At 40.6% G+C, this 27,791-nt stretch overlaps 1 protein-coding gene across 1 annotated transcript in view; it reads left to right on the top strand.

The window, feature by feature from the left end:
- Positions 1–1,106: 1,106 nt before the first annotated feature.
- LOC102212800 (protein unc-13 homolog B-like) overlaps positions 1,107–27,791 on the top strand; it is an 85,759-nt gene continuing 59,074 nt past the window's right edge. The window contains exons 1-7 of the mRNA XM_013910196.1: positions 1,107–1,517; positions 16,175–19,014; positions 20,078–20,100; positions 20,681–20,730; positions 21,210–21,285; positions 23,320–23,325; positions 27,679–27,753. Coding sequence (XP_013765650.1) covers positions 16,314–19,014; positions 20,078–20,100; positions 20,681–20,730; positions 21,210–21,285; positions 23,320–23,325; positions 27,679–27,753 — 2,931 coding nt within the window. The 5' untranslated portion in view covers positions 1,107–1,517; positions 16,175–16,313. The remainder of the gene's footprint in view (positions 1,518–16,174; positions 19,015–20,077; positions 20,101–20,680; positions 20,731–21,209; positions 21,286–23,319; positions 23,326–27,678; positions 27,754–27,791) is intronic.

The raw sequence follows: 27,791 nt of genomic DNA, 5'->3' as shown, positions 1-27,791 counted from the left end.
AACTGAAGTTCAGTACACAAGCTGGACCCAGAAGCAGAGTCAACACGCACAGGAGTACGAAAAATAAACTTTATTTCAACTAAAGGTGTCCCGGAAGGGTCAAAGGAAAACACGCGAGAAACTAGAAAAACCAAGGGACCGGGGGATGAGTTACGCAGGGACGCAGTAATCGGGACTGTGGGGGGAGTCAAAGCGGGGCCGTGGGAGCCGGAGGGAGGGGTGAGGGTCCGCGGGGGAGCTCCAGGAAAGTAGAGGTGATTGGTACCGGAGGCGATCCAAACTCCAGACGGGCAGGTGGACAGGCAGGTGGCTCAAAAACACGCCGAGCTGTTACTGAGATGGGATGCAGGTGTGGAGTTAACAGCCACACCCGTGGGCGTGGGCATCCCATCAGCTCCTCGGACACCGGGCCGCGGACCATGACATCCGGACAGTCTGGACATGTTTGCGTCTGGACTAAAGTGATGATTGGACCCACAGAGAGACACTTTGCTGTCCCTGCAAATGAAAACAAACTATTTAAAGTACTTCTTAATTTTCATACTGGAGAGATTAATTAATTATAAATTAATGGGAACTCTTCAGTGGTAGCAAAACATTAATTAATGATTCCAAATTAACCATTAAAAATGTTTTATTTTTAGAAATGTGAATCACTTCAAAGCAGAGATTAAAAGGGTAGTTTCTGTGATGGGTTAAAGGATGAAGCGGTCAAATTAATTTCTTCCTGGCATAATTATTATGTGTCTGTACAACATATATCTGAAAGTATACGAGTGTAGTCCTTCAGGTATCTTCTGCTGAGGGCATACTGATGTAGCTGAGTAACGTGTGGCTGTCAGAAACTATGAGAGAAAAAGAGCAACAGAGAGGCGAGTGAGAAGAGAGTGAACGCAAAAAGAAGCGGTGCTTTTGTCGGCCGTGCAACAAGCTGCGATCAGTGGAGCTAATAGGAAGAGGTGAGCTGAGGGAAAAGCCTGGAAGCAATAAAGATCGCTCGGGAGATGTGAGGGTGTGAGATGGAGAGGCAGGACCAAAGAACGAGAGAGAGATGGAGAGGGAGAGGAGGAGGAGACAGCGCCGTGTGTGCAGACTGAGTCGGAGGTGAAAGAGACTGCTGGGAGGCGACTCGCTGAGCGCTGTGATCAACACAGAGACGAGTAGAGGAAACGAGGGGAAAGTGACAGAGTGCGCTGATTGACACGCCCGGCGTGGCGAAAGCAAAGGACAAGCTTGCCAACTTTTTTTCTTCTTTTTTGATGAATGTTTAATCTGCTAATGTCTTCTGATTTATTGTGGAGCTGAGTGGATCGCACTACGAGGGGCTTAATTAGTTTTCCCAGCTTGTCACTTCAAAGCCTTTTGTCTTGCACATCTTTGAAAATGATGTAAAGAGGTGCAATCACTCTGTTCGTGTTCACTGGGGATCGTAGCCGCTCTGTTGTCGGATGCTTGGATTTTGCTGTCAGACTTTGATTCTTTATTTACCGCCTTGGCTTATTTTCAATCTGCATGAGGTAGGTATTCAGTTTTCACTCAGGATGGAATCACGGCAGGAATGCAAAAATATCATTAGAGTTAGAATTAATAGAATTAATTCTGTCCTTTGAATTGTTTAGGATAAACTACATTTAGTGACTCAGGAGAACTTTAATGTGTTTAATGACCTCCTGATTAAGCTGTGTGTGTGCAGATATGTGTGTGTGACACAAAGTGCTGAAGCATGTGTTCATAAAGGAAACACATTTCCTCTCCTTTTCTTGTGAAGATCTTATGTTAGAAATTCACATTTTTCCAAGGTTGCTGAAACAAAATGAAACTTTCTTTCCGTCTCGTCCTCCGGCTGCGCTGATACATCATTTTCTGTTAATGCGATACAGCATCCCTGCCTCTTGTTCTCCATCCCTGCCAGTCTGACTTGGCATTGAGCTTCACAGGAAAAGACAAAAGTATTTCATCCTCCAGCTCTGTGCAGACGCTCCAGAACAGCTCCCTGTGTGGGTTTACAAGTCGTGATCCCCAACTCGTGTCGTGTAGAGGGTGTGAACGCGTCGAGGCTTTAGCGCCGCGGGGCGTGTCCAGAAGCTCGAGCTTTAAACATTTTTTTAGAAGAGTAATAGCAGAAAGTAATTAACATTTTTCCTTCATTACATTACTTCTCAACCTGCAGGTCAGGACATTCATCAGGTTGAGGGACGACTAGAGGACTGATATGAGTAATTTCTAACTTGGAAGTATTTTAATCATTCTTTTGAATCTTTGCTGTAAATGCATTTTTCATATGAGCCATTTAGCAGCTTTCAGAGCTTCTTGCAATAATTAAAAGCAATATTTCAGACAAAGTTCATCATCCTTATGTCCATGCCCTGCGGGTTGTATTGTGGCTGTCTTTTGGGCTTAGAGTAATTGAATAAATCCCGGCAACTATGATTAAAGGAGCTTGTGACTGAAGGGTTGAGTTTGAGTTACCAGCTGTAGGCAGTAATAGGTTTTTGGGGGGGGGAGGAATGTGTTTTTATAAAAATGTTACAGACAAGCAACTTTAAATGGATGTTTTATTTTCAGCTTTTGTTTTTTGTTTTTTTCCATCGAGACATAAACTGAACAGATCATTTTAGAAGCAAACTTGTTAGCTTGTTAGTGGACAGGAGACATATTTATAGCCATGATGTTGTAAAGCAGGGGTGGGTAATTCCAGGCCTCGAGGGCCGGTGTCCTGCAGGTTTTAGATGTGTCCTTGGGTCTCACCTGAATCACATGATTAGTTCGTTACCAGGCCTCTGGAGAACTTCAGGAGCTAATTTAGCCATTTAAATCAGCTGTGTTGGTTCAAGGACCCATCTAAAACCTGCAGGACACGGCACTCGAGGCCTGGAGTTGCCTACCCCTGTTGTAAAGGGACAACCTCAAGAGCTAAAAATGAAGCCATTGGTCATAGCAAAAGTTGCAGTTCCTCTAGTGGCCACTCAAGATTTGCTTCTTTTCCTTTTTTTAATGGGGGGTGGCCTGCATTCATCGACAGATGTCAAGACAGTTTTTCTGAGTGAAATTCAGTCTGTTCATTGCACCTGTACAGTTTATAGGTGCACCATGCTAGCGTTAAGGGATAAATTAGCACTCCACCTTTTCACCCATGCAGTTACTTCTGGCTTCAAAAATCAATGCCGTGATGGCCAAAGGTCGATGAATGGATGTCATCGTGGTGGTTACGTCCATCGTCTATACTGCCTGTGGCCATTTGTTGATTTCCCATTTGTTTCAAGAGTGGTTACAAAGATTCATAGTCACACAGGGAGCGAGAACAAGTTGAGGGAGCCCACAGGAAGTTGGAATATTTGATCAGGTAAGATTTTCATGTAAATCTGGGAAGATTTGACACTTAACAATCGTGAGGAGAAACTTCGAAACTAACTGTGATTTGAAATGAAGACAGATTCAGGAAGTGCATTCTTCATTTATTGCCTGAAAAGTTTTTGGAAACTTTTTGTATTATGTGAGGTTTTGCAAATAATCCACCGTCTCAGTTTCTGTTTGTATGAAGTGAAGCTCAGTGTTTTTGCAGTTACTGTAGGTAACGGGGGAGGACATCTCTCTGTCATCTTTCATGGCACCGTCACAAACCGATCTCTCGCGTCTGGTTGTAAACTTTAAAACAACATGTGTCATGTCAGGTTTGTAGCAACAGTGAGTGAAACATATACTTTGTAATGCATGTCAAGATATTTTTCTGAAATGTTTCCATAAGACATTTCAATAGGGACGTTTTGATCACTCTGGTGCAGCATCACTTTGATGGCTGACATGCAGACGGCTCACAAGAACATGTATCAGATTTTTATTTTAAACAAGCACACTGTCCAGTTTCAGGCAACTTGCGACTCATAGACGATCTGAATAAAAATTCATGACTGTAGCAAAAAAAGAAAAAGTTGATCTGGGTCTTGACCTCTTTACATTTGGACTGACGTGTGATTAAAATGATCTCCACCGAGCACACCAGTCCTGACCTTGTTAATTGTTTGTAGGCTCTCCCTCCTGAAGGCAGGCTGATGTAGTTAAAGGCCACAGTGATTTTTTGCTGCCACTCAAGTAATGTGTGCATGACCTGAGGTTTTAACCTGCACAGGCATTCGTGCATTGGACACGTTGACATTTTACGTGCAAATGAGTAAACTCGTTGAAAATACTCTGTATTTCAGTTTGTACCCTCACCTTGGGGCAAAACCATTTTAAGCTTGAAACACTGGGTTCTGCAGACAGCATTGTAGATTACTTCCATCACGTCATCCGGTTTATGGTTAAAGTCTTGACTTGAAGGTTAAAAAGACAATAATGAATTTCAGGCTGGGGCAGAGCTTCTTTTAATATTTACATTATTATCTCCAGTGCTAACCTTATGGGAAGCGGTGACTTTGAATACACTGACTTTATATGAAATACTCGAAATGAAAAGTAAATGTGGGATGTCTGCACCAGCATATCAATGGCTGCATATTAACTGCAGGTGGAATAGACAGATGTGAACTAATTTTGTGTGTTAAAGAGTAGACATAGGCAATAGGAGCTGTCATAGTTTGTACAGATTTGACTTAGTCTTGTGGCTGCTGTCATTGTCTTGGGGCTTTTTAAACCTCACGTGCACATATTTAGATGAGTGTCGCACAGATACCTGCTAATTAGCGGTAAGTAAATTACTGGATTTCACTCAGCTACTCCACACGGATTTGTCAGATAATAGATTTAAGGCAGAAACACTACAAATGGAGTCAAGAGGTTCAGCTCAGTGAGTCATATTAAATGAAATGTCGGATACCACCTGCCAGTCAAAGTGACCATGCTCTGCCAAATTCAAATTATAAGCTTTAATTAATTTTACACACATGAGCAGTGATGTTAGCTTTAAAAAAAACTATGACTGTGTCATACATGCCTGCAAACATGTACATTTTCATGTCTGAAGTAAAGCAACTAAACATGCAAATCTATGGGGCTTGACTCACTGTCGTTAGCACTACTAACTGGCTTAATCTATCAGCCCAGGAGTTCTCACTGTGGCTTTGACTTAACAACAACAATATTTCATGTAGATTAGAATATTTGCCAGTGGATGGAGGGCTATTCAGGATGCATGTGTGCAGAGTTGCTGTTTTAGCGATGTCACTGGTGGCTTTAGACTCGAGTTGATAAAAAATAAAAACTGTACACTAACATCAAGCTAGGTGTTGATAGTCAGATGTGGGAATTTACTGTTCCTGGCAAAACGTCACAAAAAATAAAGCCTTTGAACATATTTATAAGTCACGTGTTTGTGTGTTATAAGTCATTTTTCCTTTAGGCCCAGTGTTTAACACTAGGATGTGGTCAAGGCCTTTTAGTGGCATGTCCTCACACTGATAGTCACACTGGGTTGTGTGTGTGTGTGTGTGTTTACTGATGGTATGTCTAGTTTAGCCCAGACACGACAAGTGATGAATGAGCTGAATACCTTGAAGCAGACAGAGCAAGGAAATAGAGACAGCAAGGGTCACTGTGTACAGACCTGCCGCAGCATTAAATGGATGGAGTGATGGAGGAGAAATGGCAATACAAGACCACCTTTATATCTAAGGAGTGCTTTGATGGAGGGAGGATGCTACTGAGAAGTATTGTCTATAGTATCCTGGCAACAACTTCACATACATGGGGAAAAAAGCAAAACAACAGCACTGTGTGTGAAATCCACAGAGACTCCCAGATATACATGTTTATTTATTTGCACTTACAAATGTGTCCATAAATACGCATAAAATACCAACTGCTGAATACAGGAAAGGTTTTGTTTGATGTGGAGCTACAGCGTCTGACTTTAATGCTGTTTGGGGTTCCACGTTTGTTTGGATGGGTTTAACAGCCATAAACTGATCTTCAGTTCTCACTGTTAAAAGCTGCCCTGTGTTATTATCTCGTAAACAAACAACGAAACGGGAAACGCATCGTGCCTCGTAGCTGTGCGCGTGAATTTTCTTCATCTTTGAACACTTGCAAAGTGGATTTTTTTTTGCTTTGAAACTTAAATTGTTTATCTAAACAAGGCTTTCTCCCACCGAATGTGTGTGTCTGCTTTATTTGTTCCTTCATGCCACCAACTGTTCAGTGATTTAGCATGACAGAGAATGGAACAAAGGGATTTCCACACTGGGTATGCCGGCTTTAAAACAGCCCTCGGAGCTTCAGCACTGGTCAGAAAACGCGTTACGTTCAAACATGAAGATCAGTAAGTGCTTCTGATGATCCGCCATCATCACTTTTCAAAAACTGCAAAGAAACCGAAGAATATGCACGTTTCTTAGGTAAAGTAACTTTGGCAGTCATACGAAAAGACTCTTGTCATGATCTCCTCGTTTGCTGATCTCATTTTCCAGTCAGTCTTTCTACAGAACATTTGTGCTTTAACTTAATGAACTGCACAAATTGGGATAATGGTCCCACTTTTATTCCTCATAGACAGAAAATGGCGCAGAAGTAATTTTGTAAAGAATGAAATAAGATCTTGGGAGAGGAGCTCAAATCCTGCCCAGTTTCTCACTTGTGCACCGTCACTCCTTTAGTTGGGAGCGTTTGTCAGATTCTTTTGGAGATACGTTAAAAAGATGGTGAGACGGCGCAAACCTACAGCAGGTTTATCATTTTATGTCTGATTGGCCCTGAAGCAACTATTTAAACGTAAAAAATCTGAATCATTTTGGACTCTTTTTAATCACTGACTGCAGTGGCTGAAGGACCAGGCAGCATCCATTTATTACAGTCAGCAGAAGGGAGAAAGCTTTCTGTAAAGAGCCATGGTTTTCTCCAAAATTGGCAGGAACAGCAAGAAGCATCATGGTTTGGCATCTCTGAAATGGCTGAGAGTAAGCTAAATCAATTAGCCTCAAGAGGCACTGCATTGTCATTCGCATCGGGTTACCAGTGGCAAGCAGCCAGCTGCGGTTCATGGAGCAGACGTTCACTCAAGGAAACGGGGAGGAAAGGATTAAGAGGAAGGAGAGGCAGCAGGGCGGCTTATTTGATTTGCTCAGGAAAGTGATTAAACCTTCTACCTAACATCCTCCCCTCCCTGCTGCTCTACACGTTAGCTGCTGAATGGCTGTGGCACACCTTGCCAGAGTGTTCCTCTTGGCTGCTTTTGCAGCTTTGAGCCTCCAGCGCAAACATTTTACCTCGTATTTACATCTGTTCATGCTGCGGACCAAGTTTTGTTGCTGGTGCTGTATAGTTTGTGTTTGATTAATGGGGAAAAAAAGGGCTCTTGTGTCTTTCTGATTATATATTTTTATATGTGTGTGTGTGTGTGTGTGTGTGTGTGGATATATGACTGATGAAATTGGACGGCGTTGGAGTGGCAATGATAAATCAATTAGAGTGCATAGGAGAATTAGGCTAATGAAGGTGACAGCAGGGCCAGCGTCCCACTCAGCTGTGACTCAATCTTATTGGTGGGTGTGTACTAGTGCACATGTGTGCTCTCACTGGATCCTACACAGGAGCAAAGAATTTTAACAAGAGTTTCATAATGATCGGGAACTGTAATATCACTGGATTTCAGTAAAAGATGCATAAACAGAAACAACCGCCTGCACTTTTAGATAAACCTGATGAGCACTGTTTGTGGCCATGTGGATTTAAAGCTGCTACCAAACTTTTATTTATTCTTTTTTGTATGAAATATAATGACTGGCTACTGCATGAATCAGTAGGGAAACTTTGTCTCTTACGCAGCAGAGACCTGCAGCATAATTAGAAGAAAGCGAAGCCATCGATGCCATCGAGGATTTGAATGATAGTCAAACGACACCAGTGACACCAAAAACTGAAAAGTTGCCGTCTCCCATGAGGTCTGTGCTAGAGATCTGAAATTTCACACAGAAAGTTTGGAGATTTGCATAATGCGTGATCTAGTTAACTGACTGACAGATTACAAAAAAGTTTGAGGACACTTTTTAAAGTTAATTTCTGATGTTTTTAGGTTGTTGTTTTTCAGCAGCTTGAAGATCTCTTTCTAATAAATTCTCATACGTGCACAGTTTGGTCCAGCTGTTTTTCCATATGGGGATGTCAAATAGCAAAAAAAGGAAGTGATGCCAGTTGTTGGATGTTAAAAGATTAAAAACTGTTCCTTAAGAGTCTCTTAATAATAAATGAGATATAATAAAGCTGCTGTAGTTTATTCCAGAACTGGACTAAAAGTGATTGCAACACATAAAAAGAAGATGCAGACAAAAACAACACTGATGTTAAATTCATGGTTCTCAGAGGATGAACCTTATTCGCTGGCAGCCCTCTGAGTTTTCTGTTATCTTCCATCAGTCTGACATTTTTGGTTTTAAAGAAATGTTCTGACACCTGTCAGATAGTTTGGTATAGATTTTATTTTATTTTATTTTTTTGCTGCACGGCGTATCCATATTCACTAGTGTTCACCGGTTTCATATCAGCTTTCTTCACTTCCATCCATCCATTTTCTTTTGCTTACTCGAGTCAGTGTCGAGGGGGTGCTGGAGTCTATCCCTGCTGCCACAGCACGAGAGGCGGGGAACAACCTAGACAGGTCGTCAGTCTGTTGCAGGCTTACTTCATGTACACAGTGAAATGTTTCGTATGTGAAACTGTGATTGTGGGCATGCAGAGACTGCTAAGAATCAGCATGTCATGTAGCAGGATGTTAGCATTTAGCTCAAAGCAACGTCTGAGATTAAGAATGACTTTTCTTCGTTTTTACGCTCGCTTTGTTCTTGTTGTAATTTGGCTGATCGCTGGACTATAGAGAAAGAAACTCAAATAATCCTAAACTTGAGTTGAACTGGTTTTGATCTCAGACCTTTTTCAGTCCCACTTGAAATGAAATAAGTTTGGGGTTGGCCTCAAAGACTTAACAATTGAGAAGAAAGGAGGACCCTTAGACTACAGCAGATCACTGCCCTTTACTGTAGAGCTTTTTCTTTATTTCAATTCTATTTCAAATCATATTCCATGAGCATATTGTCTTTAAGCTATTATTTCCCCTTATACTAACTCCATCTATTTACTGCCTAAAATTGCTCCTGTCATTGCCGTCTACTTTGTCACTCTTTGGAAACAGCTGTTATCGCACTTTTCTTCTCGGTGCTTTCTCTTTTAACTGTCTCTCTTTCTCAGCCAGCTTGCCACTATTCATCTGGTTGTCATTCTTTTCACAGGATTCATGCCCCCTCCTAGTAGTGGTATTTATTTTCTGTCAGGCAGTCTTTGTCCCGAACAGAATAGCAGGCTCATTAGACACACACTGACACGTTAAAGATGCTTGTGAGCATACACTTCTTTCACACAGACACACACTAACGCTTGTTACTAATCAGCCTTATTTATATACTTTCCTGGGTATACTGTACCTGTTCTTTCCCTGTGGATAAGCAGAAGGATGTCCATAGCAGTTTAGTGAGGTGTTTGAATGCAGTGAGATTAATTTGTTGTTTTAGCTGTTTTAGCATTTCCATTTTCTTTTTATTTCTTCTTCTTCATCTTTACTAAAACAGCAAGTTTCTGGTACAACAATAAAAATGTTAATCATAGCTGCTCTTTGTTAGTCTCTGTGGGGCCAAGAAGAGCCTTGAGCAGGCTCACTAGATGAGATTAAATCAAATCTATACTAAAATGATTATTATGTTCCAATATTAGTCTCCAACATCAGGGTCACAATATTTAGAGTAAGGAGCCAAATGCTGGACTCCAAGGTAGACAAAGAATGAACAGGCAATACAAAAGTCTAGAAATAATAATAATAAAATCCATCAGGTGAACAAAATGTAAGAAACGCATGAGGCAGGAAATAAATCCAGGAAAAACTGGGACAAACAGAGCTGCACACAAGGGAACACAAACAGACACATTAACAAAGGGCAAGGGGAAGACGGGACTTAGAGCTCACTGGGAACAAGAAATGGGAGAACCGAGATACAGGTGAAATGAGATGATGCACAGCTATAAATAAATAAATAAATAAAGGATACAGACTCGTAGCAGACGCAGAGGGAGAGGTCCTAACAAGAGACGAGATGGAGGGACGAAAACCGTCAAACACAGAAGGAACCTGAACACTAAATACTCTTAAAACGCAAAAGAAACTACAGCAACAAAGAAATGAAAGTAGGAACCCTTAACTCAGAAACAACATCAAAGAAAAACGGTTTGAATCACATGACTTGGTAATTCTGTAACAGTCAGAGGTCGTGTTTTTAGCTGACTGTGGGAAGCGTTGTGCTGTTTGCTGGTCTCTTGTGTGGATGGTTGGTTCATGGATGAAGTGCTTGTATTTTACATTAATAGAAACTGCATGCCTCTTTTGTGTTTTCCTTCATAAACCCTCCTCTTTCATTACCTCTGATCGGTTATCCTGTGTAGCTTGTAACTTGATGCCCGGTGTCATGGAAACCTGCAGTATGTTGGCTACTGAAGCCGGCCTTGATTGATAGCCTGTGTGTGATATTGGCAGAAGGCAGGTTTTGTTTGCCTGGTTACGGAGGAGAATTTAAAATGCTGATCAATAAGTTTACAGCCTCTGAATAGGAAGCATGCTGTGGAGCTTTTACCAGGCCTTTGGACCAGCCGAGGAGAAAGCCATTACCAAAAGGCTTTGTCTAAACAGATGAGCTCAATCAGACTCCTGGCAGAACAATCACAGGGACAATCGTTCAAGTTTATAAATTCACCATTCAACATCTGTCTGCTCAAAAGCCTAGCTGGCTGCTATGTGTCGATGCAGATAAGATGAAGTGAAAAAAAGCAATCCACTTGACACTGTCATTGTCAAAGTTCAGCCAATGTATTTTAGTGTTCAGTAATATGGACTAAATCAGTGGTTTTCTAGATGTTTAGGCTGAGGATAAGCCAAACTCAAATCCAGATCCACAACGCACATCTGTATTCACATTTTTGCAACATAGCTGATATCAGTTCTTCTTTTCTTTGGACTTCTGACAGCTTTTACAGCATCTACTCACAGACACTTGAAATCATTTATGCAAGAGTGTCACCACTCCACTCGCACATCGTCTTGTCAGATACTTTCAGACAATCCAACTAATGTTCCTGCAGCCTCTGGTTTGGATCCAGGGCTCCTGAGGAGGCCAAGTTGTCATCATAAGGGAAAGTTGCTTTCCAAGTCCTTTAGTTTGTGGCACCATATTTACATTACCAAACCTCTCCTTACAGATGATGCACCTGGGCTGAGAGCACCCCTTAGTCCAAAAGACAAGTATCATTTGCATTTTTCCCCTTGCTTGTTAATCATGGTTTGCTCAGCATAAGTTCATTGCTGGTAATCGAGGCCTTTAATATATCGCACATATTTCCCACCATTTAGCAAGGCAGGCTGCATTTTTTCAAGGATTTTTTTTTTTAAAAAGGGCTGATAAAGATAAAGTAAACTTTTTGTGCAGATATATTTGCAATAAAAACACATTAGTCAGAAAATGACTTTGTGTGCTTGTGATTGCTCACATCTCCTACAAGTAGCTAAATGTAGCTGCTCTAATTATAAGACATTTTTTCTTTAGTTTGGTTCCCTGACTCGGTGAGGTATCACTCTTGCACTCATTACTTCAGATTGTGACTCCTGTAATACTCTGTTTACTGGCGCAATAAATATCTCCAAAGTCACCAGCTTTCACCTGTCTTTGCATCGCTACACTGGCGTCCAATTATTTGGAAGCCAGCAGAGATGCAATGTATGTCAAATCTTTCCATTTTGATTCCAGCAGCTCTAATAGGCCTCCCTTTTACTAATAAACTTTAGGCTGTGGCATCAGAAAGGACACATGGCCTATTTTGTTGGTAAGATGGGTGAATAGCTTAGAATTGTTAAATCATACTTTAGTTAAGAAGCAACTATGTAACTAAATCTTTGTCCAATTAAGCTTGTGCTTACAGTATGTTCACAACTTTTGTTTGCAAATTCCCTTTTGTCTGTAGACATTGACCCACTAAATCCAACATGGAAACCCAGAACCCTTCATCTGTAGCTGTTACCAAACCTCTATGCTGTCCTTAGATGGCTGCGCTGACCACGGCCTGTGGACACGCTACAGTCCTAAAAGATTTAAGGAAGAAGGCCAATTCTCTTGGAAGCCAAATCACAACTTGCTCCAAACTTTGTTCCTCTTTTTTCAGTTTTTATATTACCCCAGTTTTACTCCCAAATGCATCAAATCATAAAACTGAAATGCACTTGGAAGTGACAGCAAGGTAACAAGATTCTACTCTGGAGCAGAAACACACTAGAATATTGGCAAGTCTGAGATGCATTTACCATTATGAGGTGCTGTTTCTGCCTGTCCTGGATCATTAAAGGAATAATAATAGATTAGTTTTGTTGTAAATTGCTAATAAAAGTATTTATACTACATTTAAATATATTTAATTTTTTTAAGTGGTCATTGCAGCAAGGTAAAAATAAATATTTTGGAATTTGACATCTCATTCTTCCACTTGTGCTGTGATATGAATGGATGCCGCAGGATCATTCAGCAGACAGGAACAGGTAAATCTCCAAAGTAATCCTTGTCATTTGCTGGCACTGAAGCAGACACTCAGAAAATCTCCCCCTTGGCTCAAGCGTGACTTTCTCCTTTGGGTCGAGTCCAATGTGAAATGACACCGAGCAAAAGCAAGAGGAGCATAGCCAATAGAAAGACAGAAGTAAGGATGAGCAGGAAGATGTCGCAAGGAAAATAAACTAAATTATATAAAGGATCTTTGTAATTATATCCAAATGGTAGCTTTTGATAATAAGGGCTTTGAGAATGAATGAGTCACCCCAAAGAAAACCAAAACTTGGAGTCTTGACATGCCCAGAGCTTCCTCCCATCCTCCCTGCAGCTCACTAATCAGTATGGCTGGATGGGGATGATGGGACTTTCTAACCTGCCATCAGCCAGCTGCTGTCCTCCAGGCTCCAGGGGGGGGGAAAGAAACAACCAGTGTGAAAACAGTGATTCTGCCATAGAAATGTTTAATTATTTGAACTTTATATTATTTTTCTGCCTTCTTAGTGATATATTTGTGAGTCTCAGCTGCTGTCGCCAAGGAGAAGAAGCTAGTTAGAGCACATATCAGATGCTTTTTTTGGCATTTGAATTAAATTCAAATGGCAACAAAAGTTACTGTTACAGAAATCCATCCAAAAATGATCCAGGTTACAAAATTAGTTCATGAAAACAATGTATAATTGTTTAATTGGAGTTGCACAAAACATTATCTTTGTCGTCTCCAATTCGTTGTGCAAACATTGTCATTTTAAGCTTGAAGAACAGGTGCCTTTTACTGAAAAGTCTTATTTGGAGTTGTAGGAGCTTCTTTTTCTCTCTTATTTTTTTTCAAATCACAGACTCAAATATTTCCTTGTGGATTACATATTTGCCAATCCTTCAAGTCCCCACAACACTACATGTTTGTTTTTTCAAGCAAAGTAAGGCTTGGCCTTAAAAACTATGATACGTTACAGAAATGTTACAAAATAACAAGATGGTTCTGTCTGTGTTTTGTAAAAAGCAGATTAAGGAAACACTGCCAGGGGAATGATTTATGTTTTGGTTGCTATGTGTTTTCCTCTATTCTTCCCCGTTTTTAAAACTGAGTGTGCATAGCATAGCTGTTAGAGCTTCTTCTGTATATTTAAAAGACATTAGGAATCTTTCATCTTTGCTCCATGTTTCTTTTAGTAGACCTAAGCTCGGTGACATGCAGGAATAAGGGGAAACAATTGTTCTGTTCTGATTCTTCTGGGTTTGTCTGAGCTCAGCGGTAGCAGATATTTTCTACAGCCAGGACAAATCTCAGGGTCTAGCTTTTATAATCATGCCTGAAACAGTGCTCGGTGTTTTCACATTGATTTAATAAAATCTGTTTGCTTGATTTTTCACTCTGAAAATGGCCATAGTGTTTTAGTAAAGGTTGTCACTGACTTTATTCCTCATTGTCATCGTGTAAATAAAATGTTTACAGAGGAGTAAACATCAAAACAAAGAATAATTCATGTACAAGTTTCAAAAAAGCTGTTTGTGAGTAGCTAAAATTTATTGTTCTAATTATATAGTATAATGGAGTAATTAGGTAGTTCATGCAGTTTGTTATCCTGTTTGTTGGTGCTTTTCTTTCACTTGCGTAAGAGTTGGTTTGCCAGCCGTATGGATTGTTGGTAGACCAAAACAGGACCCGTCAATTTGTGATGGATAGTGGTCACTGTTTTCTAAGAGGTGGAGGGATCAATTGATTAAATGTTTAAATAAAATAGCAAATTAACTGTTTATGATAATGTGGTATACTCAGCAAAAGTTCATCAATCTATATATTTATTTAAACCATGGCAAAAAAGACCGGTTTTTACTGGACTTTCTCATTTTGTTTGGTTTTGTTATTTTAGTGTTGTTCTCATTTGAGAATATTCCCAGCTTTTTGTAAGCTCAGCAAAGCCCAACCTAAGAATGAGTGTCAGTCAGTTGTGTCAGTTTCTAAATCAAGCTGCAGAAAACAGGGTGTCTCTGCTGTGAGAGAGGCACTTTTACTGAATCTGAAATTTTCCATGTCTGTCCTCATTTATCCTTCTCTAATGACCTTTAATTAGGCTTTAATGCTTCCTCTGTCATTATAGGAATTTTCATACTGCCTAAACAATAATATGTTTTTATTGGCCACTTGTGTTCATGTGCTCTTTCGTCCTTGCTAGAAGCTTATTCATAAGAATTCATTGTTGGTTCTGCAATAAAAAGATATTAAGGATTATCTCTAAAACGGTCAAAAGAACATTTAGATTGCGTTAAAGCTTCTAAAATAAATCTTCATTTTTCCTGTTAGCTGGCTGACTTATAGTTTCCCCTTTTTGAAATATCAAGTAATTACCCTGAAATCCTATATAGCCTGTCTGTAACATTCATCACGTGTAAAAGCAACAACCATCATGTGCTTGGTCTGTTTTCATGAATAATGATATTTATTTTTAGATTTCAGCATTTAGGATTTGATCAATTATAAGGAAAAAAAGCACAAGCTTCCATTTTGAAAGCTTTTAAACGATGGCTCATCTTTTTATATCCACGTGAGTGTGTTTGTTGATGTAGTGGAACTGGGTTCATATGTGATTTTTGCAGTTGACACTTTCATTTGCTGTAATTGGGATCAGTGTGAAGTGCTCGCTGTAGGACAGTCAGTGAATCTGATTAAGTCTGTAGTCTGAGGGTGATAGGCCAAAATCTTTATACAAAGCCACAAACCAAAGAGTCCCAATGCTGTTCAGTCCTCTTCTGTTCAATATTTTCTCACCAACAACTGAAAAAAGACTAAACATGTAGAAATCTCAGAGGTCGAACAACTTTGTCCATTATTTTTAAATGTACTTTTTGAGTTACCTGAATATTGAACAGAAGGCTTTGTTAATTGTACAACATATCAGTCTGCTGCTGAATGTGCGTCTTTGAAAGACACAAGCTGTGTTTTGACATTGTCCTTTAGTCGTCAGTCACCGAGTAATGTCAAGTTGTAGTGAATGCAGTGGATTAGGAAAGAGCAGTTATCATACATTGCATTGCAACAACGTGGTCTGTCTGTTCCAGGAGCTTTGCAATTTTAAATAGTAACCATTTCATTATTATATTTGGTGCAAGTGCTTGAAGCTGGAAGGATTTTAAATGAGCTGGAACTTACAGCACTACGTCATAATCTTTCCTAATTGAAGTTCATGCCATTCTCATTTTTCAGATATTCTTGTAACATTTACGAAATAAATAATCAAATTAATCGTATTAATTTGAACATATAAATGTTTGATAAATAGCAAATGTAATTAGTTTCTGATGTTCAGAGCTGGAAATTTGTGTTTCAGATTGATCTGACCCGGTCAGGCTGTTCTGACATAACAATTGTTTTCTGAAGGGTTGATTTAACCTCATCGTTCCAGTACAGCGAGGACAAGTTTTAAGGCTCGTGGAGAGCAAGGAGAGGAAATGTGTTGGGAACAGAGCATTGCTTTTTTTGTGCATGAATTAGTGTGCATGCGCCTTTTTTTTTTTTAAAGAGTACAGGTTGATTAACTTGTGACATCTTTGCTTATCTAATGATGACAAAGTGTTTTTAATTTTTACACATTTTATTTTTTGTCTTCCCATTTTAGCCATGGGCCACTGACTTTGAGTGGCTGGGCTGGATAAGCTTCTGACAGGCTTTATTAATGAACTATGATACATCATGTATATACATCTCCCACTGACAATGTGGGGAACTAGATAAGGACAGACTGCTCTCTTTAGAATATGTTCTCCAAGAATCGTTTCAATGGACAACATGGAGCAGGTGTTTCCCCTAAAGGAGGCGCAAAGTCAAAAGTTCACCCACCTAAGAAGAGGGCTCCAAACCCAAGGGTAGCACTCGTTATTCGGGGCAAAATACATCGTTTATTGCAAGGATCTGCAGACCACCATGTCCCAGATTCCCACCTCTATTATTCAGGTATTGAGGAAGACGAGGCGAGAGAAACACATGAGAGCAGAAAGGAGCGCAGGAGCATATACCCAAAGGTTAGCCCAAGGGCAGAAGCATATTCCCCCACAGTTTCAAACACTAAAACGCATGGTGTAACATCTGGGCCACCATGTGTAGGAGAGGTGGAACTGAACAGAGAGGGGTGTATAAGAATACCCTGCACTTTGCAGCATAAAAGATGTAGGTCACCAGCAAATATTAAACGAATCTCCTTCGAAGAAGGACTTCGGGATGCTCCGGAGCAATTACGGCCACCCCTACACTATGCTCCGGTTGGTCCAGACGTGAATGGCAAGAAGTTCGTATCAACAGCAGGAAGGAATTTTGCCTCACCCCGTATTCGGCCAAAGAGACCTTATTCTACTGGTGACTGTGTTGACTACAATTTTAGCAGACCTCTCCCTGGTACACTGCTAGAAGAGGATGAAGATAAAGAGGAGGAGTCAAGTGCCATCATCGAGCACATTCTAAAAGAGCTGAGGGGGATCAACAAGATCCAGGAGGAAATCTCTGACCTCAGGGATTACCTGACCTCAGTTCGAGGGTCAGTTGAGGAAGTATCATCGTGTGTAGATGCTGTTCTGTTGGAGATTGAGGGCATTCGTTCTAGCAACAAGCCTGGAGCCCATGCAGGTACTTGGTCAGGGGTAGGGTGCAAAGATGGCCCATCCTGCCGCAGGAGGCCTGCGAGTGCTTATGGCAGTTTAGGTAGTGCAGTGCCAAAGTCAGAGTCAAATTGTTTCCCTCAAGCATGCAATGAGCGCCATAGCATACACAGAGAATTACTGCTATCCCAGCCAGAAGACTCAACAGTTTCCCCAATCGCTGAATCAGTGGATCATCGGGAACTAGAGGAACCAGAGGAACCAGAGGATACCTCTGAGCATAGCTCTGATATCCCAGTAGGCGCTATAGCAAGAAAACTCAGCTTTGGCTACCTTGACAGGCAGGATGGTCAAGACTGCCTGAGCACCAGCTCTTTGTCTTCTGGTCATAGTTCTAAATCTGAATCAGACATAGAAAGACCATCATCTAGTCATGGAAGAAAGCAAGAGAGGACTCGTGATGGGGAGGAACATTGGACTAATGCTGTACCAACACACAGTGGACCTATGGAATCCGTGTGGCATAGGGAAACAGCTTACATAAGGGAGCATGAAGGTGTGAGCCCTCTTTGCTGTGAAGGAGCTGGGAGCTGGGAACAATACAGTGGTGCGACGGGATATGGTACATCTGGGCAGTGTTCTAATGCAAGCTCAGAACATCTCTCTATACACTCTGGAAAGCATTACAACTCACCTGCCAGCAGTTCTAGCAGAGAGGAATGGCAGCCGCGAAGGAGGCGGCCTCAGAACCAGTCTGGGATTCATGGATCGGCAGATCCCAGTGAAAACTCCACTGTAGCATATGAATGTGCTGCTGATTTGTCCTACCCGCAAAGTTCTGGTTACCACTCAGTCGATGGGCATGATGCTGAAGCAGAGGAATCAGACTTTAGGCATTCAGCTGATCTGAGCTTTACAACAACTTGTCAAGTTGAAACGTATTTAGCATATGATGAGTCTACAGCAATGACGTGGACTGAGCCATCCTGCCTGACTGACGCCAGTAACCAAAGCTTAGGAAATCAATTCTCTCACCCTGGCAATGCAGATCCCCAAGCTGGGGGTTTCAATGTCAAACGCATAGGTAGAGCAGTACTTGATTTTAGCTCTGCCTTGCGGGGTGCATTGCGCAAACTTGAAGCACCTGGAGCTGTGAATCCTGAAGAAGAAACAGACTTTGAAATATCAATGCCTTCAGAGCTGCCTACAACTCAGTTGCCTTCAAAACCTTTTTGCTATGAGACACAATTGGTTCAAACATCTGATATAACCCAAAAAGGTGATGTGGTTGGTGGTGATGATATTGCTTTTAGGGAAAGCATAACCAGCACTGTAGATACATTAGATACTTTCTATGTGGAGCCTATGCTTAAAGAAGCCATCAACAGCCTTACATTGGAGTGTACAGAAACTTACCAACACCCTTTTTCTGACATTGTCCCACCGTGTCCTGAGGAACTCCCAGTCTGCCCTGACATGATTTGCAGTAGTGCTGCAAAACTGCCTCAACCTGATGGCCTTACAGAAAAACATGCAGAAACTCTTGCAGATGTGAGCCTTAAAGAAGCTCAGCTTTCGCAATGTACCACTGCGGATTCACTGTCGGCCTCGGTTTTGGCTGACGAACCTGCAGCCGTGGAAGGGCAAACTGATGTCCCACTACCACAACAAACTAGCATGGACGCCCCTATAGTTTCTGAGGACAAATCAGAAGGAGAAGCAGCAGAGCTATCCACAGAGATCAGCCAGATGGATGAGCGCAGGCTAAAGTGTCTGAGGAGCTTTCAGCAGATTCTTCGTGAGAAGAGAGAGACCAGGCGCAGCCTTGCCAGTGTGTCCACCTTCTCTCAGGATGAGTTTGAGCAAGGTAGTCATTACATGACATTTAATGTTGGGCTCATCTGTTGTTTTATTGTATGCATTTTATTTGGTTGTACAACTTTTTCAGTATCACTGCCGGTAATGTTTCAGGGCAACAGCCAGTATCGGTCATTAACCGGAGAATATTGGATTTATTAAGCTGTATTCCACTCTGAGATGTGTTGTGTTAACGAAGAATTGAGCAAAAACATAGAATTTAATTGATCAGACTGATTCAGTTAATTTAACTCTTTGAGTCAGGACTGGATAAGAATATCTGATTAATGCACGTTTTAATTTGGGGGGGTTTTTGCTTTTTTTGTGATTAGAGTAGATGAACCATTAAAATGTTTCAAATGAAGAGCGATATGAACACACTTCATCTTCTCAGTAAAGGAGAATGGGTATTTTAATTCATTCAGATGTCTATAAATGGTAACTGAGTCATCATTTAACTTTTTTTTCAACACAAGTGTTTCTAGAAGAACAAACAGGAAAACTTTTCCTTCCCAGCTTCCTGTCATCAAAGCCTCTTCCCGTTACTGAAACTCTTTGATCTGTCCTGGCTGCAGTGCATCGTTTTCGTTGATGAAAGCTTAACCACCGGTGTCCTCTTTAAATACCCTCACCCAGAGGTTATGAATAAGCCCCAGTACCAAACGGTTCCGTTGGGTATTTACCGTACCAAACGTTTTCTGCTGGCGCTACACTTTTCTTGTCCCTTGAGAGTAATGTATCACCTGCCACTCAAGAGTCCCTTACTCCTCTAAGGCAGTGGCCATTTGCTGAATTAGAAAACATTAATTATCTCCTTGGAAAGCTAGCCTCACATTAAAGAGGAAGGAGAAGCGAAATATTAGGAGTCATTTTCATGATAAATTATACATGTTAATGAAACATTATATGAGCTCAGACCCCATCTATCTGATAGCTCAGCAACTGTGCCGCTTTTAGCATTACTCAGGAATTAACAACAAAATGAGTAATCCAGGGTGTGGCATGTTATTTCACAAACTAGTCTGTGACTGTTTTCCATTTGTTTTTCTTTTTTCTTCTGTGCTGTGTTACAGATGGAAGTCAAGATGGAGATCAGGTTACTTATTTTGTGGTTTCTCCCCCATTAAAATTATAAACGCAGTATTTCTAAAGAAACTGTTCTTTCTATAATTATATTTCTGTTGTATTTATACATTTCCATCATGCTTGTGTCTATATTTAATTTTCCTTTTGCATTTATATCACTTAGATGTTCAGTTATATGTATGTAGTTATGTATATGCAATAATGCCCGCACTGATTAGGACATAAAAGATTGAAACGTGTTAGTCACTGTGGTATTTCCTTTAATACCTTTTAGAAGAAAAAACAAAAACATGGTAAATATTTGGTTTGTGTTTTCTGGGAGCACATGTTATTTGTGTTTACTGTACAAGGGGAAACCACATTAATGAGGCTCATATATGCATGACGACAATTCAGTTGATCGCAGAGTCCTGTTTGGCATGCGGTACTGAAACTCAACCAACACATTTGAGTCCCTGTGCTTCTGTCTTGTTATTTCCTTTTCACTTTCTTCTATAGCTCATGCTTGTGCATGTGCATGCACCACTGTTATGAATCCAGTAAAGCCAGACCCAGTAGCTGAACGCCTGACCTGTGACATTCTTTTTCAGAGCCGAGATCAAGATGGTGACCTCAGCAAGCACCCGTGGGCCAAGCCAGGGTCAGTAAAGGTCTTCTGATGTGTGTGTGTGTTCGTTCAAGCGAGTTAGTATGATACAGTCGACCCTAGAAATTTGCAGGTGTCACGTTGCTAGAGCACCCGTGAATAGTGAAAAACTGTGAATTTTGGGTGTGGTCATAAAATGCATATAAATTCCTGTTATTATAGTTTAAACCCTTAATTTGGGCTTTAAGAAGACTGCTATGATACGAGAATGCTGGAGATGCAATCAGCAGAGATATAGAACGCCCTCAGATTGGCTACTTACAAGTCTCCGCCTCTGAGCACAGGGGTATTTCGCCATCACAAGCTACAAATTCCTCCCAAAAAATTGCGGAGGATATTTGTGGTTTTTGTGGGTAGTTAAGCTCTAAAGAAAAATCTGCAAACGACTAAGGCCGTGAACTGAAGGTATGCTGTACTGTTTTCCTTATTTAAAAACCGATCAATACATTTCCACATTCTATTGTTGTGTACAGGGGGAACACACCGTTTGGCATTGACAGCATGCCAGATCTCCGCAAGAGAAGGCCCATTCCCCTCGTTAGTGAGCTGGTAAGCAAACACTCAATCATTTTCCTTGTGACATTTTAATTTTGACCCTTTCTGACCCTAAACTTGATCAGCTAATTGAAAATAAAGACAGCCACCTTTCATACTGACTTGTATTTGAATATGCAGATGTACCAGTTTGAAAATGTCAGTCAATCGTGACTAAGCGAGCTAAACAATCTCCCACATGAGAGCAATAAAACAGGTTTATCATTTAACTACAATGATGGAGTCAAGTGTCACTGCTGTGAATAATGAACAACTCGCTTAATTAAGTTTTCCCAGCTAGCATGAGTTTCATATTTGATTATATCTAAAATTATTTTGCATTTCTAATTATTGACAAAGTGAAGGTCTGGCTATATAACTATATTCTCAAACGTCTTCACTGACCCATCCAAATCATTGAATTCAGGTGATGCAATCACTTCCACAGCCACAGGTGTATAAGATAAAGCAGCTGGACATGCAAGAGTGAGTCGCTCCCAGGAGCTCAGGGAATTCCAGCAATGTAGTGAAATTTCCAATCTGTTAAATATTCCACAGTCAGCTGTTTGGGGTATTATGACAAAGTGAAAGTGACTGGGATCACAGCAACTCATTGTGCCGAGTGTAAAGTTTGGTGGAGAGGGGATTATGGTGTGGGGCTGTTTTCCACCCTTTAGTTCCAGTGAAAGGAACTCTTTCATTTTGGACAATTTCATGCTCTCGACATATTGGGAACGGTTTGGGGATGGACCCTTCCTGTTCCAACATGACTGTGCACCAGTGCGCAAAGCAAGGTCCATAAAGACATGGATGAGAGATTGTGGGGTGGAAGAACTTGACTGGTCTGCATGGAGTCCTGACCTAAGCCCAGTAGAACACCTTTGACTGCAAGCCAGGCCTTCTAATCCAACATCAGTGTCTGACCTTTCAAATGTGCTTCTGGAAGTTTGGCCTAAAATTCCCATAAACACTCCTAATCCTTCCCAGGAGAGTTGAAACTGTTGAAGCAAAAGGTGTGTCGACATATCAATTAAGTCTATGAATTTTAAGAACGGGAGGTTTTATTATTGGTTAGTTAACAGTATTTTTACCGTATGCACCAAAACAGCAGTGTGAAATAAATGAATATCTGCAGCTTCCATTCCTGATCACTCAGTTGAACCCTTTGGGTTAAAGAAACTGCTGATAAATATCCGAAATAAAGCTAAGGCAGTATAGATCATAGGGGACTTAGTATGTTCATTTCCTGTTTAAGCTCCTCCCCTTTTAAGCTAACTTTCTTCTTATTGGCTGCTACCATAAACTAAAGGTTTGAGCAGCAGAGGATCAGCAAAGGAAGGGTGGGGCTTCTGTGCTCACAGCCAGAAGTGCGTCTCAAAGTTATGGTGTAAGGTAAAAAAAGCTGAATCCGTTCACAGAAGTCTGAAGGTTCAGCTTTTGGTTCACAGGGTTTACTAACCTGTGCAGTACCAATACATACAAGTCAGAAAATAAATAAAAGCATAATAGTCCCCCTTTCAGATTCATGAGCTTCAATGCTGAGCTTTGGTGGAGTACACACTGTTGGCCTAACGATGGTCACCAAAGCTCTCATTTGCTTGTTTTTTTTCATGTACCCATTGCACAAATATGTATTACGGGGATTTTCCAATGTGTTGTTTTGTCTAGTGCATAGTTTTTGTTTCTCTTTGTAACTGTGGTGCACAAGATGTTTTGCCATAACTTTACTTGTGGATTTCAGCTGTAATGACCTATTAAAGGCCTTCAGTTTCTAAAGTGGCAATTAAAAAAAACTGATGCAAGAGTTGTACGTACTACAATCACCTGATTTGACTCTTAAAGACTGATAATTTGCAGGTATATGCTTGAAATAGCACTCGTACAGCAGCGATCGCTGGGTAGTAGTTTGTTTGCAAGCATTGAATTGTTGGTTTCAGGGTAAAAGCTGCTGGTCCTCTCAGAGGGGAACCTGTTTGTTTTGTCTCTAACCTTTTCTTTCTTCTTGTTTTCTTTCTTTGCACATGTCTCCCTGCCTTTGTCGGCCCTCAGGCTATGGTGAGTAAAAGACCAGAGATTTCAGCTGCTGTACTTTATTATTTGTTTGAGGCGCTTTGTTTCAAACTCTGCTTTGTAGCGAAGCATTTTGATCTGCTCAGTGCGAGTTTTTCTTTTGTGGGTTTTCATACATTCAGTGTGAGCATGCACACACATGCAGCACATATGAGTCAAATATAAATCCGTTTATTTCAAAATAAGCTGACAAAACTTTGTGTGAATATTTTCAGATTGGCCTTTTTTTGAGGGGGATTTGTGTTTTCAATTAAACCGCTCCATTTTTTTTACATAACACATCCACTACTCTACAAAAACGCTAATAAATGTTAAGGTAAGTAGTGGCTTTCTCCCCTCAGTCTTCAGCTGAGTACTTTGGAGAGGCTCAGACGTAGATCCATTGACTGCAGCTGTGAATATTCAGTCCCTGAGACTTGTTTGATTAAAGAAACTCGTCTCCTTTGATTTAAAGTGATGCTCCAGGGTGAAGGTCACTCTTTCAATGGCTGATGTGACAGATCAGGTTTGAAGGGATATAAAGATTCTTGAACAAGCTCATCTAACTTCATCAAGCTTTGTCAATTCATAAATCATAAAGAGTAAGTGACCCAGACAGGAGATGATGCCCACGGATGAACAAGAAACTTTTCAGATGGAACTAAAGTAGTTTGAAGATAAAACTGCAGAAACTCGAAAAGAAGAGTAAAAATACGAACAGACAGTGGTTTGTGATGTTACCTGTAAAGAGTAAAAGTTTCAGATAAATAGAAATAAGATAATTACAAAATTGCTGCTATTTTTACAATGCAAAGCACACTTACAGCAGAGAGCTTTTTAGGAGCAACATGGTGTCCAGCCAAAGAGTAATGCAGCCAAACCAGGAAACAGGCACACATAGATACAGTGGGATGCATATTGACTAGATGTAGTGGACTTCTGGTTCTGGCTGATTGTGATGTTATGTGGACTGAGCTGCAGCGTGCCGTATTTCCGCTTTTACTTTGATAGTCTCGTGTGCTTTGTTAGCGTGTTTACTTTTCCTTCTCTTGTCACGTCCTGCCTAATTAGTTGCAGCTGTGTTTCCCTCCTGTTTCCCGTTCTCTGAGTTCTCCGATGTGTGTTTTAGTCCTCAGTCTTCTCCTGGTCGTTGTGGCGTTGTTAACCTACACTCCCTCCGTGCTGTGTTTGCTCCCTTCGTGTTCCAAGAATTCCCTAGCTCGTGTTTCCCAGTTTAGTCTCCAGTGTACAGTTTACTTTCTAGTTTTTGTGTTTGACATTATAGTTAGCTTTTGTTAAGTTAATTTTTATGTAGCGTTAGCTACGCCCTAAGTTTAACTTTCTGTTTCAGAGTCCTGCAATTGGGTCCTTCATCCTGCCTGCCACAGAGCACTCACCATGACAAATATAACTTTAAAAATTCATAAAACCTTTAAAGTGTTTTGTTTTTTTAATAACATTTGATGGCCAGTCCTGTTTTTTAAACCCTGGTGTTATTGAAATTAAAGTTATGGATCTCTTTCCATTTAGATTAGGGTTAGGTTTGCTTAGGACAGGGGTGGGGAACTCCAGGCCTCGAGGGCCGGTGTCCTGCAGGTTTTAGATCTCACCCTGGGTCAACACACCTGAATCAAATGAATAGTTCATTACCTGGCCTCTGGAGAACTTCAGGACATGTTGATCAGGTAATTTAGCCATTTAAATCAGCTGTGATGCATCAAGGACATATTTAAAACCTGCAGGACACCGGCCCTCGAGGCCTGGAGTTCTCCACCCCTGGCGTAGAATAAAATAATTGCGTTGCATCCTGTTGCTAGGACATCCTTCTACAAAAGATATGAAGATATAAATTCTAGATACTGACCTCTTTTTGGCACTTTAAAGATATTTCACCTTGGGCTGTCTACCTGTCCAGTGGTATCGTATCCACTTCTATGAGCTTAGCTGTCAGAATGGATTAGGAGAAGCTGAGCATTTAGAAAGAAAAGAGAAATTTTCCAGTGAGTCACGGCTGGAGAGGGTTTAATTCTTTAAGCATGCTTGGTAATACCTTTCAGGCTGATGCACTTCAGCCAGAGAGGCTTATGTCAGAGAACTGACCATTACAGCAAATTATTGAACAGTTAGCTCTAACAGGAAAGACGATGGTGTTTTAAGAGGGCTCGCAATGACTGTTCAGAGAATTCGATAACCTCACTTCACTGATAAGTTCACACGAACACAACAAACTAGTTGAAAAATAACAGGAGGTTGTGGCACTGGCATGTGATTAATCATCAGAAAAACCGTGACTAAGCAAAAGGTCTTATATCTATCTCACATGCATGATTATAAACTGATCATACTGATGGTTCTCCTGGTTTCAGTGAATGTGACACGTATGTGAAACAGCTCATTCCACTCATATGAGCACAAATTCAGGGCTCAGTGTGATCCAATGCCAGGCTAATATTAAAGCTACGATACGTAATTACCTTTGTTAGGTTAGACAGAACCAGTGAAAGTTTGGTTTATTGATATAGATGTTTAAGACCTTGAATGTGTATATATACAATCTATACTCCAAAAAACCCTCACTCCATATAATGGGCCATTTTTGACATTGTAAATTAATTAATTTTAGCCCTTGATGTCACAAAAAGAGAGTAATAAGTATCTCTCGGTGTCTGTGATCTGATTTCCCTCTCACTAATTTCCAATGAAGGAAGCTAAACTAAATACAGGCAACTAACAATCAGAAAACTCTTCATTGCACTCAATCAAAATACTGCTTCTTCAAGTGAAGAGTTTCGTAATGACTCATTCTGCAAATAAATGACTTTGATCAGTTTAACATGATGATAACTGACAGCAAGCTGCTGTGAGAGGAGTCACTGTAGGATTAAGAAATCTGTGCATGTATTTGAAGAATATTCTCAGGTGCGTCACACAAATGAGAAATGGAAACACTTTTCAGCTTTAGTGGTTTCTAACCTGTGTTCTCTTTATTTACTTCCTTTTTAGTCAATAACTTTCTTATAGTTTCACATTAAATGTAAACCAACAAGAAGCAGAAAATTAACTTAGCTCAGCACAAAGACTGGAAGCAAGGAGAACAACTTCAATAAATGTTGAAATGCTGAGAATGAAAATGATGCAGAGAGGGGCGGAGCACAAAGCAAGCTCAACATAACCGGGCTTCCTTTGTGTTAGCAGACTCATCAAAATCCAGTAATGATATTAGCTTCGTTTTCTTGTACAAAGCTTTCAGCTTTGACACATGATTTAAATAATCGAGTGCCGCCTACTCCAGCCAAGAACAGGTCATAGAGAGATGTGAAGGATAACGATACCATTTCCAACTGAGACACGAGAGAAGTTAATATATGATGTTTCTCTCAGAGCATCTTTAGTGCTTCTTTTTATTTCTTACAGCCGCACAACAGAGGCCTAAAATTTAAACTTGATCTTATTTTTTACATTTTTGCTCAATTTGCCAGATGTGGAACAAAAACCTGAAGACCAACTGCAAAATTTATTGTTGTTATGTGTTTGGTTTTTTTTACCAAAACTTACCAAAATTTATAAAAGGGTAAAAACGCAGGGTAAGCCAATAGTAATGAACACAAATACAGTGAATAAATACGTATAGTTGTATAATTTCAGGGTTCACAGTAAGATCTTGCAGTGTCGACAATTATCTAACAATGTTTCGCAGATTCGCTGTATTGTGAAGGAGCATCACTGTGTGTTGATGATACCGGCAGAGCAACAGCTCACATGATCCTATCTGCATTTGTTATTTTGTATCTTTTTTGTACACTTAATGGTTTTCAGCACCTCCATAAACACTTAATCATAAAATGTAAATCTGTGGGCAGTTACTCCATGCCCCCCTGAATTAACCTAACCTATGACTTAACAGCCTCATATATGACATACGTGATATTCATAGTGAATATTATCTGCTCATCTCAGAAGGTAAAACATAACCACCTTTGTGCCACTGAAAACTCTGCCTTCAGCCTCGACAAACCTGCCGAGCAAATTTGAAAGATTCCTGCTAATCGTACATTACAAAGAGCCTCACAACTGTAGCAGTGCGAGCGTGCGTGAGGGTTCGTCCTCAAGGAGACAATACATGAGAGTAGTGTGTTTCAGACAGTGTGCCTCAAAGACAAAAGGAGAACAAAAGCGTGTGTCGTTCTTGTGATGCTGAGCTTTCACTGCTTTCAAAGAAAAGCCCAACATCACACAAACTATTGATTTCCTGAATTTTAAAGCTGAAAGTTTTCTTTGTCTTTGTCTTTTAAACGTGTTTGTTTGCGTGTTTCTCCGTGGCTGTGAAGTCCTGATTTCTGTTTTCTCTCTCATTTCTAGTCTATGCTACAGTCCAGGAAAGCTGGACTCGCCCACACACTGGCCACACGGACCTCCCTGAAAGACGAAGAGCTTGTGAGTGGCCAAGTGCATATGCCATACAGATAAACACA

This window comes from Pundamilia nyererei, unplaced genomic scaffold (genome assembly GCF_000239375.1).
Source record: "Pundamilia nyererei isolate P.nyererei 1_Seehausen unplaced genomic scaffold, PunNye1.0 scaffold00038, whole genome shotgun sequence".
Lineage (NCBI taxonomy): Eukaryota > Metazoa > Chordata > Actinopteri > Cichliformes > Cichlidae > Pundamilia > Pundamilia nyererei.
The sequence above is the reverse complement of the archived record's forward strand: the minus strand, read 5'-3'. Positions and strand labels throughout refer to the sequence as shown.